Source organism: Tinamus guttatus, unplaced genomic scaffold (assembly GCF_059628265.1).
Source record: "Tinamus guttatus ecotype Peru unplaced genomic scaffold, ASM5962826v1 Tinamus_guttatus_pri_ptg000927l, whole genome shotgun sequence".
In the NCBI taxonomy this organism is placed as follows: Eukaryota; Metazoa; Chordata; class Aves; order Tinamiformes; family Tinamidae; genus Tinamus; species Tinamus guttatus.
Window position 1 is genome coordinate 845,287 of NW_028289461.1, and position 21,310 is coordinate 866,596.

Sequence of the window (21,310 nt, forward strand, 5' to 3'; positions counted from 1 at the left end):
GGACTTGGCACCTCCAGCCACACTGGTGCTCCGGCCGCGTTATCAGGCTGGTGACACGTAGGAAGACGCAGCTCATTAGGATCACCTCGCAAGCTCCCGTTCAGCATCCAAGTATTTCAGATTAAGGAAACAACCAGAAAACATGCTCAGTAGTAACATGTATTGATGGGGCTGTTTCACTATGCAAAACATCTGACCAATCATTAATTTGGCTGCAAGCTGTTGTTCTGAAAACAATGCCTGGCAGCAATAACGTGATCCCAAGAAAGGGCTCCAGGGGGAAGTTATTTCCTCTCTCACAAAGCCAGATGATTTATATAAGTTGTCACTGCCTAAGCCTGAAAACTGATGACTGATCACCATTTTAATATCCAGTATCCAGGCTGAATTAACTAGATTAGGTCAGATGGAATTTCTTCAATATTTACTGCACAACTGAGTATAACATTTGGATTAAGTCAGTAGAAGGAAGGAGCTTTTAAAAATCTGAATCCAATAACATCTAGAACATACTAAAGCAGCACAAATTAAATGTTTATTATTTATCATTATTACCTATTTATTAGTCAAACATCTGGATTCCATAACCATAGCCTGACAGAATTATATTTCTTGTGGGGAAGAGCAAAATAAATATATAAATAGATTCCAGTTTGTTAAACATCTGTGAAGCACTGCTATCACTCATCCCTATTTTTTTTTTTTTTTTAGCTCCTGGAAAACAGCTATTCAACTTTTTCCCGGCGCTGCTGGCTGGGTATCGAGTCTACAGTTTTGGTATCACGCCAACACAATTCTGTAACTCCCTGTGTAAGGAGCAGAAGATCACCGCCTGAGATATCCCATATCCCCAATTATGAGGGTCAGACCTCCTGGCTAACACGACCAGGCAGCGACTTGACAGCAGTCTTTGCAGAGTAAAAAAGGCTTGGAAAACAGCAGCAGCAAAAAGAGAGACAATTAAAATCACATAGGAGGGGAAAATACTCCCAAACTAAGAAACAGTACTACTTAGCAAAGCATCCAAACATGCTACAGACGGGGTATGGTCTGAATAATATAGCACGGACAGATAATTTTATTTATTTTTTTAATAATACTTGCAATACAAGAACCCATGTGGTTTCTCTTCCAAACTTACTTATGAGACCGATCACTGCGCGCAGAGCAGTAGTGAAGCCTCGCTCACTTGTAACCTCTTAACTGCTTTACCAGATTCATGACAAGGATCTATTGACTGCGCAACCCACAATTATTTCATTGGGAGTACTTATTTTAACATGAAGTTTATGAAATAACAATTACAGTAAAGTTCAAATTGTTGAAATCTGTAATTTTGAGTATACATACAAAGAGGTTTTAGTTTCTTCTAAGGCCGTCCCAAGGGTCTGACCTGATTTCCTTGGATCAGTCACCAACATTTGCCATTCCACAAAGTCCAGACTTTCCATTTATTGCTATACATCTTTCTTTGCATTCCTGGTGTAAGTGACATTTAACCAGGCCATAACAAAGTATAATGAACTGGAGCTAAGGGGCTCTCTTAAGCTCCACCTTACACAAATTCTATAGAAACATGCAAAAACTTGGGCATTGCTGTGCTAAAGCAGACTAGATTTGCTCTTCCTCCTACAGAGGAAGACCTAAAGTGAAGAAGGTGTTAGAAGCCCCTGGGGGTGAGGACCTGCCTCCCTGTCCAGAAGAAGCAGGTGGTCACCAGGGCCAGGGTGTGGAGGGCACTTCCCAGCCAACCTGAGGCAAGACAGGTCTCCCCTGGAGATGGTGCTGGAGAGTGTAAAAGCGCCGAACAGGAACGGGCTCTCTGCCAACAGCCTGGACTCCAGCACATGGACACCGAGCATCCACCCCTGGGGGCCAGCAAGGCAAAATCTCGTCCATGTAACTCCTGCCCCGCTGCTCCTGGCGCTCTCCCGGCAGCCCCGGGCTCCCTTCCCCTGCCAGGCGCGATGCCCTCCGCCTCCCCGCCGGCCCCGGGGCAGGGGCACACGGGGAGAAACTGGCGCTCAGCAGGGCTGGCTCTGAGCGCAGCGCAGGGCGAGCCGCGCCCCTAACGGTCCCCGCTAACGGTCGCCCCAACGGCGGCGGCCTCGCACCCCCGGCGCTTCCCCGCAGCGCCCCCGCGCAAGGGCAGCCCCTACCGGAGCGGCGGGGACGGGGCTGCCTCCAAGGCGCGGAGAAGCGGAGCGGAGCGGCGCCGCCTCCTCCATTTCAGGAGCCGAGGGGCCGCGCGTCGCGCGCTCTCCCTGCCTGTGTGCGGGGAGAACTGGCCCGGCCCGGCCCGGCGCGGCCCGGCCCGTGACGCAGTTGCTCCATTCCGGGCGTTTCGAGCTCGTGGCTCGCTGTCCCGCCTTCCGAACGGGCTGCGAGGCCCTTTGCTCCGCCACTGGGTGCAGCGTGCACCGTTGATTGCCTGCGACGTCGTCGGAAACAGCAAAAATAAAACTTCAGAGGACTGAGGCATTAAGGGCCATTAATTTAAAAAAGATGAAAGGATGGGCCTTAGCTTTTGAAGTGCTTTTTGCAGTGCTGGCTCAAGAGTAGCAGTAGGAATGAATGGAGGCTGCTGTTTCTGCTGGAATATGTCTGTTTTTCGTAGAGAACAAGCACCCGCCGCCAGCTCCATTAGCAGCTCGATCCGCAGCGCAAACTGCGATCGTGCTGAAACGGCAGCCAGAGGCTAGCGCAAGGACAACACGCAACTAACAGATGCTCAGTTTTAGGGTTTATTTCATCTGCTAACATTCATTCTTGATCTAGACAAAAACAATTAGATGATTATTTTTAATCCAATTTTTCTTGTGGAAGAAAAGAAAAACCTTTTTAACACTTTTGTTGTTGTAAGATGACATAAATAAATATATAAGACGTTATGTGTTATTACTTGGCTCAGGTTTAAGTTGCATTTTTTGTTGTTTGTAGGTTCCTGACGTGGATAAAAGGTGCAAATCATACACATCCAGCCCTTGGAAGGGCCCCAGCCGCAGTCGCCAGCAGAGAAGCTGGATCTGTTTGATCTACAGTGCCAAGGGCTGAGGCTGGGCAGGGGCAATAATACATTTTTATTCCTTTACCTTCAAGTCACGCAACTCCTGGAACCTAGGCACAAAGCCCCTCGATACTTGAAGCACACAGGGAAGGAGGGAGGCAGGAAAAGGAAGCCCCGCTTGCATTGCCCTTTCCCTTTCCTGTGCAGCTTGCACAGCGAGCGGAAAGGAGACAACAGACTAAAGCAGATGACTATAAAAAAAAAATCAGATACCAGTAAGGACTGGTGACAAATCCTGTGGTTGTTGTGTGTTTCCCTGGGAGACTACACATAAACATAGAGGAAGTTCACATTGGGGTGAGAGTCTTTTTCTTAAAGAAAACAAAAAAAACTCTTTTAAGATGAAAAGGGGCAATAAAAATAAGTTAAAACATATTCCAATATGTACAAAACAAATCATGCCCAGTAAACCATTATATAAAATTACTAATTATAGTACAACTCTCTCAATGCAATCTGCAGAGTAGAGTAGACACCTGGGGAAAAATGGGGAGGGGGAATTGTGGGATTTGAGGGATGAGAAAGGCTTACTTCCAAATTACTTTTTTTTTTCCCTCAGCTTGTGTGGTTAAAAATCACAGAGGAAACCTCACCTGCAGCTGGGACAATGCAGGCATTACTGCCCAGGTGCTTGTCAGGACTGCAGTCACTTTGGCAGAATTCCTGTAGTCGGGCAGAACAAGCCACAGGTGACGGCGATGGCGTGCGCAGACGCAAGCGCCGCTGCTCACCGAGCCACGCGGGAGCACTGCTCACTGCTCTGTGCTTCAAAGGCCGAGTTCTATTGATCGGGCAGTGAGCCCTGAGCTCACTTCTGCTGCTGGAACCTGATATGCTAATATGACCAGAAACAAGGACAAAAAGATAACGCAGCCAGCCCTGTGATTTGAATCCTTAAGGTAATGTGGGTTGCACTCCGAGCTATAGCCTTGGAAATAAAATTTTTAGCGTGGTCCATGTTGCAAATTACTGTCACGCTACCCTTTTCTGCGTCTCTCAGAAACGTCTGTAGGATAGGAGGGGGTCTGAGTAGCTCAAAAATCATTAAGAGGCTAGATAAGCTTTTAACTCCAGGACATAAATTAGGTCAGGCCCTTTTCTGTGATGACCTGGAATCATTACTGCCTTCAGCTGCTCACTGGTGTCTGTGAAGTGATTTGATGGGTCCAGGGTCACAAATCCATTTCCTAACTGACATATGTCCAAGCCGTCACTGCTGCTGGTTCTTCTGTCTTGCTCATACTCAGCACTGAGCTGCCCTTCTCACTCCTACAGGACATCCCTGCAAGACAGGACTGAAAACCTTGTTGGAACCTTTTTGATACTGCCCTATGGCCGCTCCAGTCTGGCAAGCAAATAAGGTACCACAGAGTGCAAAAATATCTGCCTAAGGTGCTCCCTGCTTACTCCAATATGCTGGGGGTGAAGGGAGAAATTCAGGCAAGCTAAAAGTCCACCTGCCTCCTTTGCTGAGACCTTTTCCTCAGTGACTCTGTAGCTGAGCTGGGAATTCTGCCCTGGAGCATCCCCCTCCTCTTTGGCAGCAGTCAGTGCGGTGCACGGTAGCACGGGTGAAGGCTCATTGTCATTACCTGGGGACCGGCCAACCTGCTGTCCAAAATGTGTCCTCACGCTGATATTACTGGCTGTATAAATGCACAGAAATACCTTGCACAGTCCCAGCTATTGTAAAGGGGTGGCCCAGGGCATGCCCTAGGAAGCAGAGCAGAAAGAGTGCAGGGACTGACAAGCCTCAAAGTGTCACAGGGCCCATTAGGAACTGAATTCAAGGGAACTATCTCAGCAACTGCCTTGCTTCACCTCAACTCACCCATCCTGACCTGGATCATGAAGCAGCAATGTGAAGAAACACCCCATGTAGTGAAGAAGGTCTCAGTGTATCTGGAAGTCTCAGGAAAAACATATTGGAAGAAAGGGGCAGGTCTTTAACAAGGATGTACTGTCTGGCTGCTACTTCCACCGGAGTGCCTTAAAACCACTGTTCTCCATTCATTTTGGAACTACACATACATTTTTCATGTTATTGCAGCATCAAATAATCAGTCCTAAAAAAAAGAGAAATGGTACCACTTCAAATCGTAGTACATATAAAATCACAGTAAACTACATTCACGTTATGTTAAAAAAGTTCCCTTAAACCCACTAAAGGAAGAAAATAGTGCCAAGTATGTCCTTCAGCCTGTGCTCTGGCACCAAGCACTTCTTAAAATAAATTAAAGCACTGCTGACAGCCTTAAACAGCAGCCAAGGTGAGTCATGGCTTTTGGATCACCTCTCTGCATTTCCTAAATTCGTATTTAGAATTCAAAGTGACCTAAACTTACACCTTAGAGTACCTCTACAGTGAGCAAATTTGTTATTCCCAATGTACAGGTGGAGAAACTGAGGAATTTGCCAGGAGCAGAATTTGAATGTAGAAATTTCTGCCTCAGTGCTGGGGTCAGACCTCCTTTTATGGATTGAAGTGAAACTGTTAACAAGACTCTAGTTTCATTTCATTTGCTTGTTAGTGTAGTATATTTCAAAGAAAATATTGGAAGAAGGTCTTCTACTGACGTACTTCTAGGGTCAGAGGCTCCCTCTGATTCACAGTGCCCTGCAGATAGATCCATTAAGATCCAGCTGGTTACTTAAGAGCCCGTGATACAGAAACAACCCGGGCACGCAGGGCCAAACTCCATTATCAGTCTTGGTTGTACCCGGTCCCACTGTGTGCCACCCTCTGGCAGATGGGAGCAGAGCGTGGCCTTCCGTGCAGACGTGTTCCCGGCAGCAGCACGTGCGGCCCTGCCCGCGTGTTCATGCCCTCCTCCGGAGCCGCTGCCACGGGCGCTGTGAACACGGATTAGCTGCAGGAACCATTTCGGCATTATGGATCCGTAACACAGAACACACAGGGAAAAGCCTGTGGGTAAGGTTGGAAACTGCATATAAAACAGTTGTTTTTTTATATCCTGTGTATTGGTTTTCTGGGTAAACAGCCCGTAAAATTGCATTTTTTAAATATAAATGTTTTTGTTAGTTACAGCAGCTCGTAAGAGCGCTGGGAACTAACAAACACTGCTCCTCCCCACGCTGGAAGTCAGAGATGAACAAACAGATTTGTAATACCCTCTGCCCCCCAACAACATCTGAAAATTGCTCCATTTTGCTTCCCAATTTTTTAAGCTCGGAGCAAATGCTTGTGGCCAAGTCGCACATCCGTGAAAACGGGCCAGTTTTTGACAGAAACACTGATGGACCCTTTAGGACAGGATGACCATCAGCAGCAAATGCTGGTAACAGCCTAATGCATGCGACCAGCATCTCGCCGTGCTTGGAGATGAGCTCGTGCTTGTGCACCTTGTGGCACCAGGTCTGGTCCAAATCCAGCTGAAACCAGTGGGAAACACATCTCCTGACTTCAGTGGGCTTTGGATCCGAGCTGCATCAGGGTTGTTTTTTAACTTACTGGACTGTGTGTATTTTCAGATCTGAAGTTTTCTGCCATCTTCACCCTTTTGGAGAGCATCTCCAAATGCAAGGTGTGCCCCTGGGATGTGTATAGAGGAAGCAGCCAGCTCTTTTGCTAAACTTGGGTCTCAGTTTGCAGCTGCTGGAAACAGTGTAGAGAGGAAGAGAGAGAATTAAAACACAGAACAAGCAGCACTTGAGCAGATTTGTGTGATGAGAAAGAGGCTCTACAGAAATGACTGCTGGAGCTGAATGTATCATCTCTGCCTCTCGTCCTGCGACTTCAATGCCATTTTTGATCTACAGTTAACACGGCCTTTGAAAATCAATTCATATTCCATTTGATTCATACTTTACCCTAAACAATAGCTGGATCGGGCCTTAGAAGCTGAGTAGGAATGGGGAGAGACACGAAGCAGGCAAACTGCTTCGTTTCCATGCTTCCAGCTGGACAAAGAACTGCTTGCAACAGCACGAAAATAAGCTGTGCTTTAATTTGGTGAGTGGGAAGAGGAGTTAGAGAAGGCCTTGCTGTTCTGTGCCTCAAAAGTCAGTAAACAGAACCTGTCACCACACTGGAGGATTAAAATTATTTGAGTCCCTAAAAATGGCATTAAAAAGGAGAGGTCTGCTGTGAAAGTGATCTGAGACTAAGAAAGCATTTTCCATGATTCCCTTCTCCAGTTTTATGAACTCAGCTTGTTCATCTAGAGTAAGAGCTGCAGAACAGGCATGCTGCCGAAAGACAACGATCACAGTCTCATGATTTATTCAGACCCATAGGCAGAAATTTTTACAGCTCTGGAATAGAGCCCCATCCTGTTTCCACTGAAATCAGTTCTGCTGACTTCACTGGAACTAGGCTGATACCCATTATTTCTGATAAGAACGAGTAAAACTTACTTTAAAAATGCAGATATGGGTACATACATATGTTTGTTGTAGTTATGTATTTTATATAGCAATGAACAAAACAGAACCACCCCTTCATCATGTTGCTGTTGCTGACTGAGCAGTTGCAGGGTCTTCCTGGAATTGGTCCTGCAAGTGTATGGGGACTAGTGCTACTTATCTTGCTCTCCCTTTTTGAATATGTGGGTTAGGGTTTGCATGTCGTGTTAACGCATTATACGGATGAAGGCAGGAGCTGCAGCTGTGCGGGGTGATGAATGGCACGGCTGAGCCTGTGCGGAGTCGGGTTGGCTTCTACTTGTTTGGGGACCTGCCTTTGAAACAGATCTGCAGAGTTTGGTGCCTGAATTCCCGATTATTTTTATGGTGAAGTTGCATATGTATATGTGATACCAGTGCAGTGTATCAAAACCACTGTGCTAAGTGCATCTCCCAGGCCACAGTCAATTTGCTTTAATGTTTCTTATCCTCTGATGTTTTTCTTCTTTTATTTTTATGATGCTCTATTTTTCTGGCAGTGGCTGCCAGCTGAAACTGAGCAACTAGCTTGTGCTTAGATCACAGCCTGACAGGATAGCACATCTTCAACTTAGTCACTGTCACCATTTACATACAAACAGTACAATTTCCATCCCATCTCCAAAAATATCCACAGAATAAAACCTCCCTTTTTCTTTTTTTTTAATTATGCATTTTCATATCATTATGCTCAGGGGATAAACAGATTAAAAAAAAAAAAAGAATCCTACTTCTGTCACTTATGTCTGAATCGGGAGGATAAGAAATGTTCTTTTGTATTTGGCCTTAAGAGTGGGTAACTGTGCATTTTTTTACTTCTGCATTATAATGTTGACCCTTTTCTATTTTTATGTATTTATTTATTTTTTTAAGAATCTCATTGGTCTTGTAAGAAACAGTAAAAAGACCCTATGCTTAAGGAAGCAATCTATCTTCTGTTTTACAGACTTGCTTTTAAATAATTTTTTTTTTTTCGATTTTACTTCCATGATCTCTTATATGGAACCCCTAGAATCTTGTTAATATAAAAGTCAGCCTAGGCTACCACTTCTCTATAATATGGCTCATGTAGTCCTCAGTGGGCAAGCGTCCTTGCTCTTCGGTCTCTTCCTTGGGAAGCGCTTCATTGGACCGGTGAAGAAGCCTCTCTTCCCGATTCTTTATCCTCTGCTCCATCCTCTCCAGCTGCCGCCGGTACTGGTAGCGCTGCTGGAAGAGGTCCTTTGCATAGTCATAGAGCTGCATGTCCAAGTCGTTGAGCTCCTCGATGCGCCGGATGGTGTCGTTATCCACCTCCACGCCGCCGGCCCGCGTGCTGTTGTACTGCATGAAGGGCCTGATGAATTTCAGGTTAAAAGTTCTCTCAAAGAGGTACTGAGTCTTTCTCTGGAACTCTGTGAGGCCGAAGAAGGCCATGTCTTTGAGGTTCTTTTTTGCACTCTCTAGCAGGATCTGCGCTCGCTTGTTCTCTGGGATGAAGGACATGTTGTAGCAGCCCACCAAGCTCAAGTCGGCCAACATCCTCACCTGGCGGTTGTTGGCCAAATTGTATGGGCAATCCATGAACTCCTGCAGCGTGCAGCCCGACCAGTCCGTGCCCTCGTAGCACGACGGCAGCTCTTCAGGAGTGGGGGTCCTGCCGTCACACATGTGCAAGGATGTCTTCCACGTAGCCCCTCGCTGGACGTGCCGCCATTCGCTGAGGTAACGAGATACGGGGTCTCTCAGCAGGGTGATGTAGTAAAATTTTCTACAAGAAGAAGAGAAAATACAGTAATTATTCTGCTAGTAACAAGAGACACTTGGCAGGCTGAAGTCTGCAGCAGGCATCAAAGAACAAGAGAAAATCAACACTGCAGTGTCCACTTTTGGATTATTTTCTTCTTGTAATTTCTATTGTTAAGTAGTTTGCACAACATTTGGCCCATGATTCTGTTTCTCATTGCCCACTGTTGTAGCCATGCCAAGTAACAACTCTTTCACTAGGAATCATAGAATCACAGAATGGTTAAGGTTGGAAGGGACCTCTAGGTCCAACCCCCCTGCACACGCAGGGTCACCTAGACCACATGGCACAGGACTGCGTCCAAGCGGGTTTGAAGATCTCCGAAGAAGGAGACTCCACAACCTCTCTGGGCAGCCTGTTCCAGTGCTCTGGCACCCTCACTGTTAAGAAATTTTTCCTTAAGTTCCTGTGGAACTTCTGGTGTTTCAGTTTCCGGCCGTTTCCTCTAGTTCTGTCAGTGGCCACCACTGAAAAGAGGCCGGCCCCATCTTCCTCACTGCCTCCCTTGAGGTACTTCTAGACACTGCTCAGGTCCCCTCTCAGCCTTCTCTTCTCCAGGCTGAACAGGCCCAGCTCCCTCAGTCTCTCCTCATAGGGCAGATGTTCCAGGCCCCTGATCATCCTTGTAGCCCTGTGCTGGACTCTCTCCAGCAGCTCCACATCCCTCTTGTACTGTAGGGCCCAGAACTGGACACAGTTCTCCAGATGTGGACATCCTTTTCTAGCAACAGGCTGTAATGTCAGAACAAACCCTGCAAATTCAACTGTTCTACCTAGAAAGGGAAGGCACAAGATAACAGCAACTAGAAATAGTTTGTGCTGATTTCAGCTGACGCATGATCAATTCAAATAAAAAAAACCCTTCCACATATGAGACTGAAAAGAGCAGAAAAGGAAGACTATGAGGCACAACGTGCAGCGTGGCGCAGGACGTCCTTGCATCAGCGGCAGCCGCTCCAGCAGCCCTTCTCCTTCATCACCCTCCATAGTTTAGCACCGCGGAGCCTCGCGATATTTCCAGGACAAGGAAATACATTTTTCAGTTGCTGAAGTAGGTGGGGAATTAAATCCAAACGTGCTCGAAGCTCCTGGGCCTGCATGACCTTGTGCAGGAGCACCTAGCTGTGAGGGGGTAGCACACCCGGGCCAAGGCTGTGTCCAGGGGGTGACACTGGGACCATTTCCCCGCAGAAAAGGCACCTCTGCCCTTTTGCTGCCCAGTGTGTCCACAGGAGAGGGCAGGATGGAGGGAGCAGAGAGAAACACCCCCTTAAATGCACCTCTTTTCCCATCACATACATTGCAGCCTGCAATAAGGATCCAACTACCCAGACTGAGATGCAGCTCTCACTTATACAGACAGTGCTAAGAAACCTCTAGCAGATGGAGATAAAATGTGACAGCGGAAGGAAGAGGAAAGCCATGATGAACGCCAGATGTTCAAGTGACAGATGCTGACGGTAACCACTACCAACATTTTTGGGCCTGTGAACTGTAGTGGACATTTTATTTACATCAGTGTAATCCAAAGGTTATATTTTTTTTCCTGAAACACATTCAAGCCATATATTTATGTGGTTTAGAGAAGCATCTAGAAGTTTCACCTAAAATCAGAGACTCATTTGTCAGACATCCAAAGACATTGGTCATTCCTGTCCAAACCTGCAGTCTACATGAGTACCGATAGGGAAAGAAAGAAGAACTAGTGCCTGCATTCTATAGACAGAAGAACCACATATATTAAATAATGTGCATAAAATCAAATGGATGATCAAATGGCAGAGCTGGTACTCATCTCCCTGCTGAAAGTGAAAGTCCAGTTCATCTTTTCTCTCTCTTTGTACTTTAGGAGTCTGTTATTAAATGTAATTAATAAATAGTGTGTGAAGCTTGCAGGGTTCATTGAAACAGAGACAGCTTCAACAGGACATGGGTTGGAGCAAGGCTAAGGAGCAAGAATCTCTTTCTTCACACGTGAACTATAAAAGCTATTATTTTATTTGAGGTGATGCACCAGCAAATATTTTACCATGAGTGATTTCTCTCTAAGACTGATCTTAGTGAGTGGAAAGGATAATAAAATAAATTACATTTTTTGAAATTATATTGAATTTGATATGCACTTTCCAGCTCTTTATCAAGGGCTTGAAAGGCCTCTTGGCATAGAAACAAGATGTGTCTTTGGAAACTGGTACCTTGAGAAGCTGCTCCAAAAGCTCCTAAATTAAAAAACACATAGAAAGGGACCGAAGTGCAAACCAACAGGACTGAGGTGCAAACCAACTGCCAAGCTGAGAGCCCCAGCGGTTACTGAAATCTGTGCTGCCAGACCCCATGCTGCTCCACAGCAGGGTTCAAGGTGCAGGACCCCAGCCTGCAGCACACCGAGCCGCACATCATTTGGTGGGCTGCAGCCTCAGGATCCACTGAGAAGAGCCAATGCAATGTTAGGAAACAACCACGGGTACATTCACTTACCCCTTAAGGTACCTACCTACGTGGGACCATTTTAACTGGTTTCCATCCTGTGATCTCCCTGAGATCACATTTAATTTCAAAAAAAAAGGTGAGATATCTATGCAAAGCATCAGCCCTCAGCAGCACCACTCTGAACACGGTGACCCCGCGGGTGGGGAACGCAGGCAGTGCCACTTGTCAGCAATCGCTTGAAATTTATGAGGAACCACAGGACTAGTAAGTTCTCTTTTGTCATCAGAGATAAAATAAACCCATGAAACACAACAGCTATGAGTGCCTTCCCTTTCAGCACGGTGCCCCAGACAGCTACTTAGTTCCAAGTATTCCTGAAGGCTCCTAAATTCCTCATTTCAGAAGCATGGTCTTCTCCTAGCCCAGATGGTTCCACTCATGCTGCCTCATAAAAAGCCCAAACAACCCCCGTTTGGTCACTCAGTGCCAAGTCTCACTGGCCTTCCTGGGGTTAACAAGCTCAAGTAAGAAGATGAATGTTTTATTTACTAAATTGTCTGTCTTCTTTTTCTTCCGATGCATAGAAACTGCAGAACGGTGTTACTGCTCTTGCAGGCTCTGCTCCCGCATGTCCTTCGGGGGCCTGAAGGGACTCCCGGCACGACAGATTGGAACAGGAGTCAACGCCGTATCCCTGCCGTGCCTCATGGGGCCCGTGGCAGTTGCAGGGTGACAGTCCCCGAGGATCTCGCCAAGGCGCATCCCGCTGCGCACGTGACCGCGGCTTTGTGTGAGGGAAGGATCGCCACTGCGCTCGCTGCACAGAGCAAAGGGGGACGGCAGGGCGCTCACATGGGCACAGTACGGAGGGTCGGGGGCAATACCAGCCGTTCCCACCCCAGCCCCTTGTCCCCACTCTCAAACCTCCATGGTGCATCCCTCATCTTGCCGTACAACTTTCTGCAGGGCCAGACTGCGAATGCTGCCACTGAGCAGAGCTGGGGAAAAATAACTCCTTGCAGATCCAAGTGAGTATCTGAAGGCCTCTTTAGTAATACCCTGCTCTAATCCTTGTCAGACAGGTTCCTCAGCTAATAAGGGGGAAATGAAACCCTTCTTCCTCTAAAAGACAAATTCCCTTCTCTCTTGCTAATTACCAGTCAATGTAATTCTGAGAATGTGACAGATTCTAAATATGGTGCTATTTTCTCTCTTCATCTCTTTCCATCTATCCTCTCCTACATTCCTATTTCGTCCACCCTCCCTACTTCCCACTCCTGGTCTCCAAAACCTGCTAAGAGCTGCTGACTTGACTGTGCAAGCCCCTACTCACTGCTGTTACTAACTGCTTCTCTCCCACACAGATGATAATATTATATTTCTACGGGTTGTGAACTTTCACGTGTCCCTCAAAGGAAAATGAAAAGCAAAGTCTGTGACAGGTCCTTCTTGACTACTTTGATGGCCTTCCATCGGACAGACATCAAAATGATTGTAGCCACTTCCAATCACCCGTGCTCCATTTGGCTGGCGGGAGGGAGGGGGGAAAAAGAAGCTGCATAGCCCAGCCATGGATAGGGTTGCCCACCCTGTGGCTAGTGTGTGCAGGGACAACGTGGGGAAGAGCAGTTCTGTCCATGCTGCCGGGATTTAAGCACTCACTGTACAGAGCCAGGGAAGGGGATTATAAGGGAACTGCTGTCTGCACTGCAGATGGACACTGCCTCCTGAGGAAGCAGTTTCAGCAATGAGCTACAGCTAAATAGTAAGTAAAGGTGGGGCGGGCGTCTCTAATGATGGATGAGCTGAGAATGTGGCAGAAAAAGAGGTTCAGGCATCTCTATTGTTATTACAAAGTCCTACTGACTGTTACGTACAGATAACAGATGTACAAACTCTGGATTTGCCTTCACACAGAGCCACAGTAACTGTCCGTGGCTGCAGGGAAGGTTTCAGTTAAGAACCTCTCTCTGGCCAGGGGAGCAGCTGATTCAGTGCAAGCTGCCACAGCCTGCACACCCCGAGTACACAAAATCCCCACTTTCCATTTTGGAGCCCAGATTGGGAAGTCTCCACCTACTCCCATTTGTATTCTACAGCCAGATTTCCTGCATAACAATACACACTCTCAGTTAAAGACTGGAATTTAATATATGTACAATGATTACTTCCTTTGGTAGCAAATAGCCCTCATTTTCCTCAGCCTATTTCCTCTCATCTGGTGTTCATTTAGATTCTTCCTGCATTTCACACACAATAAACTGCAGCCCTTAAGAAGTCATACAAAAAGAAAATACCTAAAAATCCGCAAACAAACAAGCCTCTTCTGTCCCCTATGTTTAAATAAATGTTGCCGCACAAACCAGCAAGAGCCAGGGAGCTGAGCAGAAAAGCCAAGTGCTCCGAGTGTGTAAACACGGACTTTAACTATGCTCTTTTCCAGCACAGGGAGCTGGCTGTGCAGCCCGTCACTACCTGCGTGGGTAACAGCGTGTGTCCTGCGTGGCTGTGTTTGTTTTGCCTGATGGCCTCTGCTCTGGGCACCTTTCTGTGCTAAAAGGTAGGAGGTTGGGACACACAGCGAGCAGGGGCCCTGCTTATCCTCCAGCTGCTCTGCTCGGGGCTGCTTCCCAGGCTCCGACTTCACAAGGCCTGTCCTGCACATCCAGGGATCGCTGGTGCTCAGAGGCTGCGGAGAGTTCCCTGTTTGGGACTGCTGCAGGAGTGGGAATAGAACAAAACTCTCCAGTTTGTTAGCAGGGCACAAAGAGGCATTCGTGCAGGAAACACATCCTGGAGCCTCCTGACTACTTTATATCCAATTAGCAGAATAGACACAGACTGGTAGTTTTAACCACATCTCACTCTTCACGAAAACTGAGCTGCTGTGTGAGCACAAGACTTCCCCATTGCACTGTTTCTAGCAAACAAGTTATCTAAAAAAAGATACACAGCTTGTTACAAGCTTTAGGAGGGAGCTGCCAGCTCATTTATCAAAGTGACAGATGCGATGAAAATTGGCCAAAGGCTTGAAGAAAAAATAAAAGAAGTGAGGGGTCAGGGTGAGGGAAGCAGACGGGGGCCGAAGAGGAAGGCAAAGCCCTCTGGAGCCTTGGCCTCCTTGAGGACCCATTAAAAGCTTATGTTGCTTGCATCATTTATAAACAAGGGCTCGGCTTGGCCACGATACCCTTCCCGGTCTCGGGCGCTGTGGAAGCGCCGCCGCTGTCCTCCCCCGCGGCACGGCACCAGACGTGGCAGCAGCTACAAATCAAGCGGCCCTGATTTATGAGCTCCCCGCGTCTCGGGAGGTTTGTTGTGATTCCTGGGTGACCTCGGTAAACCACCTCATCAATAGCACACCCGAAGGCGGCCTGAGCGCCCCGGCCAGGCGCTCGGCCTCTCCTCCGCATCCCTCTGCTTTTGTTATTACCCTCCCTGTCATCAACACAGGAGCTTTTAGTATGAAAAATGCCGCCTTTCTCCGTCAAAGTGTTTTTCACTGCCTTCACTTAGTGGCTCCGCAGCAGACTCGTGCTTTTGCTGAACGTTGCGTGACACAATAAAAGATATTAGCATTTCTGGGAAATTGCAGCCCTGTTGAGTATAAAAGAATTTGTTACAAGGGTACATAGCCATTCATTTTTGGATTCCCTTCCTGTATGCCAGACATATTAAGAACAAGCAAGAAATGAATCAACCCCTGAAGAAGACTAATGAGGCATCTGTAATGAGACATTGAAATTTCCCCTCCCGCTGGAGCTCAGTCTGTACCGGGTGGGTAGCACACGATGGCACTTCTTGCCCTGTAGCAGATTGTTAAAGAGAAAGCTCCATCCACAGAGGAAAGCGCTGTCCCGCAGGGAGCGGCCGGCCAGGAGGCTGGGGCTGGACCCCATGGAAAGCAGCACTTTGTGGAAACCTCCTGCGCTGTCTCTGTGCAGAGCAAGGATGGCAGAGACGTGGCCTGCCCAGATGGCAAGGCAGCGACACGGGACAAAACAGGCGCATATTTTAACAGTAAAGGGTTTCTGCACGTGTCAAGACACAGAAGAAAGACAGTTTGCGATGTTGCCACATAGAATAAAAGAAAAACAGAAGCAATCTGGAACAGTGCAAAGGCAGCAGAGGCACCTTTGCCCCATTCAGGGACACTTTCTCTGGAAGAGCCGCTGCGCTGGACTTGGATGAGTTCCACTGGTGAGGCTGAAGATTCGAGCCCAGGGTAGCCACACAACAGCAGCAGGGATGTCTCCTCGCGGCACACACACCCCGTTATAAAGCAACCACCAGGGAAGGAGCGGGAGGAGCCAGGGGAGCAGGTGCTGCTCACTAGGCCGGGCACCACGGTCCCTGGCAGTGCCACTGCCTGCCCCATCCGGAAGGGAAGCGCAGCTGGGCACGGGTGGACAGACGGGCAACAACCCATAGTGACGGGAGGGGGAAGTCTCAGGAAACAGAGTGGAGATGCAGCGAGCCCTGAAACTGGATGGCCACGTCCCGGGCACACGAGCGAAGGGCAGAGCCTTCAGGCAGCTGCGCTGTGCCCCGGCATGGCGCTCGCAGGCAGGGAAGCGCGAGGAGCAGCATGGCCGCGTCACCAGCTGCGCGGGGCGCTGCTGCCAAAGCCCCGTTCAGCAAGCGCTGCCTCGTGGGCGCTATGAGGCCAGGGGACACTGCCGGCCCCGGAGCAAAGTGCTGGCAGCGCGCGGCTGCAAGGGAGAGCGGCCGGCCGCTTCCCGAGGGATTCGTGCAGGGAGAGGCTCCCACGCGGCTGCTGCCCCGCGAGGAGCCGCTTCCCCTCGCTCGGCAAGAGCGGGGCTGGCATGCCACAAACGCACAATCCTCAGGGCAGCACCAGTCACATTTAAGATCACTTGGAGTTGCCACTGCCAAATGCTGCTTTTCTAATTAATTGCACTGGAATGCACTTAAGCAAGGCCCAGATCAAAGAATCAACTGCACAGATTGAAATAAATCCTGTCTGTGTTGCTAATGCCTTGGAAATGGATGACTTGCTAAGCATTCAAAATCCCGGGTAGCAGTGATTTAAAACTACAGATAATGTGTGACTCTTTCAAGGGAATAGAGTTCAGAGTAAGGAAGAAAAAGCTTCCTTCATTTGCTCATAGATGATTGAGTGAAGGCAAATTGTTCATCTCATTTCTGAAGCTTGTCCATCTGAAATTCTTTTTTCTGCTTCCCTGTCATCAGAAACCACAGTGCATGACCCACAGTTTTCATTGAGACAAAACTTTATGATTAACACAGATTTCTTTTTTTAATTTTTTTTTATGAACGTTTAGAATCTTTTCAAAATAATGATAAATAAAAGTGACTGGGGACGGATGCGTTACCAGTTGGTGCAATTAATCACTGACTCCTTTTTGCATGAGCCGCTCTCCCATGGTTTAGAATATCACCAGGATGCCTCTGCCTGATTTTACGGTTTGGTAATCCAGCCATTGCCATCCATGATTCGGCAATAAACCACGCTACTTAATGCAACGGTTAGAGATGTTCGGAAGTTCGTTGTTCCCTGCCCTTCAGGAGCCAGACAGCAGCTGCAGACACCGGGATTAGCTGGGAGAAAAATCCGTGCTCGGCACCGTAAAGGCTCCCCTTTCCCCGTGTCAATGCCTCGCCTTCCACGACATGCTGCCAACCTTGGTATGCCCACACTCGCGTACGAGGCACCAGGGCTATGTACGCAAACACAGTTGGCCTCCCTGCGCCGGAGCAGCAAGGTGCTTTGGCCTAAAACACAGAGATTCTCAGGGAAATCGAGGCCTGGCGCCATGCACGGCAAAGGCAGAGGAAGGAGCTGCAGTTGAGAGGGACAAGAGGGCATCGCTAATATGGAAAATTAATACTGAAAGAATCAGCACAGGAAAGATCTGCAGTGTTCAATCCGGGAAGACAAGGTCTCCTACGGGAGAATTCCCCAGAGGCAGGAACAGCAGCACGAAATAAAAAAAAAGAAAAAGAAAAAGAAAAGAAACCTAATCACATACTCTATGTTTAAAAATTAAAAAGACTACCAGATGCAATTACATTCATGATTAAAAGATCTAACAGAAGCATATTTAAATTCATTAACTTAGTCCACACTCGGCTACCTCAGGAGACCAGCTGCTCCTGCAGTACAGGGCAGCAAAATACAAACTACATCTTGCTTGTATTTGATCAAAACCTTTTGGAAGCTTCAGTGATCGGGCTGTTAACATCTCTTAGGTGATAATTAGGCTCTAGGGGCAGCAAACATTGTTTGGGGGAGAAAATGCACTGTGGAAACCTAAGTGGTGGGGCCTTCTGCCTTGCGAAGGAGCCCGTTACTCCCTTGTATAAAAGGCAGGCAAGGGCAAAAGGAGGCCTCCCCTCCGCGGGTGCATCCGCGCCCAGCAGGAGCTCTCCCCGCCTGAGCTGTTCCCTGAGGCTGGGCTCAAACCTCACAGTGATGTCCTCAGCAGGGAGGAGCGGCTTGGCGGCTGCTGAGGCGCCGCGGGGCAGGCCGGCCTCCCCGCTCTGCGGGCACACGTGGCGCACGCAGCTCCATGGCTGTCCGAAGCGCCACGGGGCAGCCCGACCGCCCCACTCTGTGGGCACACGCGGCACACGCAGCTCACCGGCTGTTCGAAGCGCCACGGGGCAGCCCGGCCTCCCCGCTCTGCGGGCACACGTGGCGCACGCAGCTCCCCTGCAGTTCCAGGCGCCACAGGGCAGGCCGGCCGCCCCACTCTGTGGGCACACACGGCAGCGCTGCTGTCCCAGCGGGCGCTGAGTTAACGCAGCTCCGCGCTGACTGACTTCCTCGCCATCGCCGCTATGGGACCTATCTCCCCGCGCCTGGGCAGGAAGAGACTTAATTAAAGATAATAGGTTGTTCCTGGTCATTGTTGGGTCTGACATAGCCTGTCCCTCTCAAATCTTTCTCTGGCAAATGCCCCAGCTGGGTTTGGTCTCCTCGGTCCCTCAAAGCACAGCTCAGCTGCCCGGGAGAGACACCTTCCTTCACAACAGGCCACATACGTAACATTGAGAGCTGGTGTGCGAACCCCTTCGACCTGGAAGGGGCCCAGCTGCAAAGCTCGCTGAGGTGCTCTTCTTTGGGTGGGGACAGGGGAGACAGATTCCTGCTGGCCCAGGGAAGCCTCTCCACCTCACGCGGCTGCTGTGGCCCAGCCCAGGGCACCGCGCGAGCACCGACGCCGGCAGCCCTGCTCCAGCAGCGCCTCGAGGGGGCCGGGCAGCAGGACGGGGCTCCGGCCATGTGAGCCTCCGACCCGAGCCTGCCCTGTTCCTGCCAGGGAAATCCGTGGAGATTTAGATCTCTGGGCACTGAGTGAACCTCATTTCTCCTTTGCAATCGAAGGATCAGAGAAGTTTCTTTTATTCTGTTTTAAAAGCCATATAAAGGAGGTGACTCTCATTGACAAAACCTTGAAAGTCAAGAATACTTCATGCATTAAAATCACAGCTTCAGAGCGATCCCTGGGCGAGGGCAGGCACTCGCCTGTCCGTATATTACAGCTACCCCGGGATTTGGAGGTGAGAGCCCCTGCAGAGGCCGGAGGAAGCCTGCTCCACGACTCGGCAGCTTGTTCACTCCAGTGAACAAGGATACAGTGGCAGGAAAACGATAACTGTAACCCAAACCAAAAGCAAAGCAAAATACTCTGGGAGAAAATGATCCAACTGGCAGCCTGGGGAGGGCAAGAAGAAAAGCTTGCAATGAGCTAGGCTGAGTTAAATATAAATTTGATTTAATTTGTTAGATTAAATTTGCAAAATTATTTAGAATATTGAGCATATCAGCATTGAGTTCACTGTGAGGTCAACCTGGCTACTAAGGTTGTGAAGGTAGGAAGTGGTAAAAATGGGACATTTGCTCTTTTAAAATCCCGGGTCTCACTAGAAGAGCTGCATTCTCCTCCCAGATGAGGAGTGAGAGCTTTTCAGAGGATCCTCTGGGGTGCAGTGGATGCCAGGCTGGCTGTGCCGCAGGCAGGGAGCAGCACGATGCCACCGGCAGCTGGATCTGGACACAAGGGACTGCCAAAAACACACACAGCCACAGCCCGCACCCACTGCCTTTGGAAGGACAGCGTGTGAGGAAGGTGGTTGCCAGCACTAAGCACTGCTCCTGTCACACATTTATGTTCTGGTGCCACTATCCCCATGCCAGCCACTGCGCCCAGGTGGCCCCCTGAGGTCTGGGGGAGCTCCAGCCCTTCAGCAGAACCGTGGGGATTCTCACTTGCTCGATGGCCAGCCAAGACAGCGAAGTACTTCCCCCTGGCTCATTCACCAAGAAACTAGAAGGTAGAAATTAAAAGCTTTAGTGGAAAGTTTCACGGCTCTGCCATGAAAACCTCAGTCTTCAGGGCACCCAGGGGGTACCCACTGACCCAGAGCTCCCTCCTGTCCACGTGTGGGTCCTGTGCTGCTTGTGCCTTCAGGCTGTAAAAGCTGAAAGATTTATGAATTGCCAGATCGATGCACCCAGAAAATTTGTCTCAGGGCCCTGACAAACCAGCAGAGCAGCGGAAAAATTCCACTGCAATGAAGTGACCTCAGCGAATGCACTGAGCTCGGAGGGCCCCAGCAGCGGAGCGCAGCCTCCTTCCACTGCCGGTCGCTTGCTCCAGTCACTGCACTAGAGCTGTGGGAGACAGTCCCTGCCAAAGCAGCTCCCACCGCAGCGGTGCCTCCGCTCCTCCGCAAGCAGCCTTCGCTTCTGCTAGTTGTGGCCCAGCTCTAGCCTATTTTAAGACTTCTAGAAGCTGTTAAAAACTAATATCCCCTCACTCCCTCCTCCCAGAATCTCATTTCTTACTTTGTCTTTTTGCTCTCTCTTTGCTGACCATTTCTTTCCTATCATATAAATTCTGGATGACCCTAAGGGGCACCTGGGTGCAGTGGACAAAGCTACAAAGTGACTGGGAAAGACTGAAGCAACTGGGACTGCCAGGCAAGGGGGAATCATGTTAATTTAAAGGAAAAGAGAGGGTTAACAGGCTCCAAAGCAGACAGTATTCCTGCAGCAGCCTCTTCTGATTTGCGCTTCTGATCTGCAGTTCTCTGGAAAAGGACTAGGAAATACATTAATTTATGGCTAGCCACATCCATTCTCCAAGTGCAGTTGGAAAGTGGGTATTTTCAACATGTTTTTGCAACCAGTGACACTCCTGGCACCATAACTGCAAGACTATAAGTTGAATTCAGCTTTGCCTTGTGTCCTCTAAACACGATGACTGTCGATTACCTCGCGTTCAGAGCCAAACTGTGTCCGAAGCAGTCCTGGGTGAGTCACAGGGGCACGTGAGGAGTCTGCACAGAGGACGTAAGGGCAATAATTTATCTTCAGACTCCGCACAACTCGCCCGGACGCCCAGGGCTGATGAGCAGGAGCCAGCCTGGGTCTGTCAGGCTGGCATATGAGTCCCAGCTGCCACCTCACCAGACCACGCATGGCTGCTAATGTTACATACAGGTATTTTTAAATGTGAGCAAACACTAATTACAAATGAGACGTGAAACTAAGAATAGGTGTCTGGAAACACAAGCGGTTTGTGAGGAAATAGAGCTTTCCAGAACCACTGTGCCAATACTGATAGCGTTTC

General features: G+C 48.8%; 1 protein-coding gene across 1 annotated transcript in view; it reads right to left on the reverse strand.

Moving 5' to 3' along the window:
• Positions 1 to 7,900: 7,900 nt before the first annotated feature.
• The window catches only part of HS6ST1 (heparan sulfate 6-O-sulfotransferase 1), a 113,507-nt gene continuing 100,097 nt past the window's right edge, over positions 7,901 to 21,310 (reverse strand). The window contains exon 2 of the mRNA XM_088538090.1: positions 7,901 to 9,221. Coding sequence (XP_088394216.1) covers positions 8,513 to 9,221 — 709 coding nt within the window. The 3' untranslated portion in view covers positions 7,901 to 8,512. The remainder of the gene's footprint in view (positions 9,222 to 21,310) is intronic.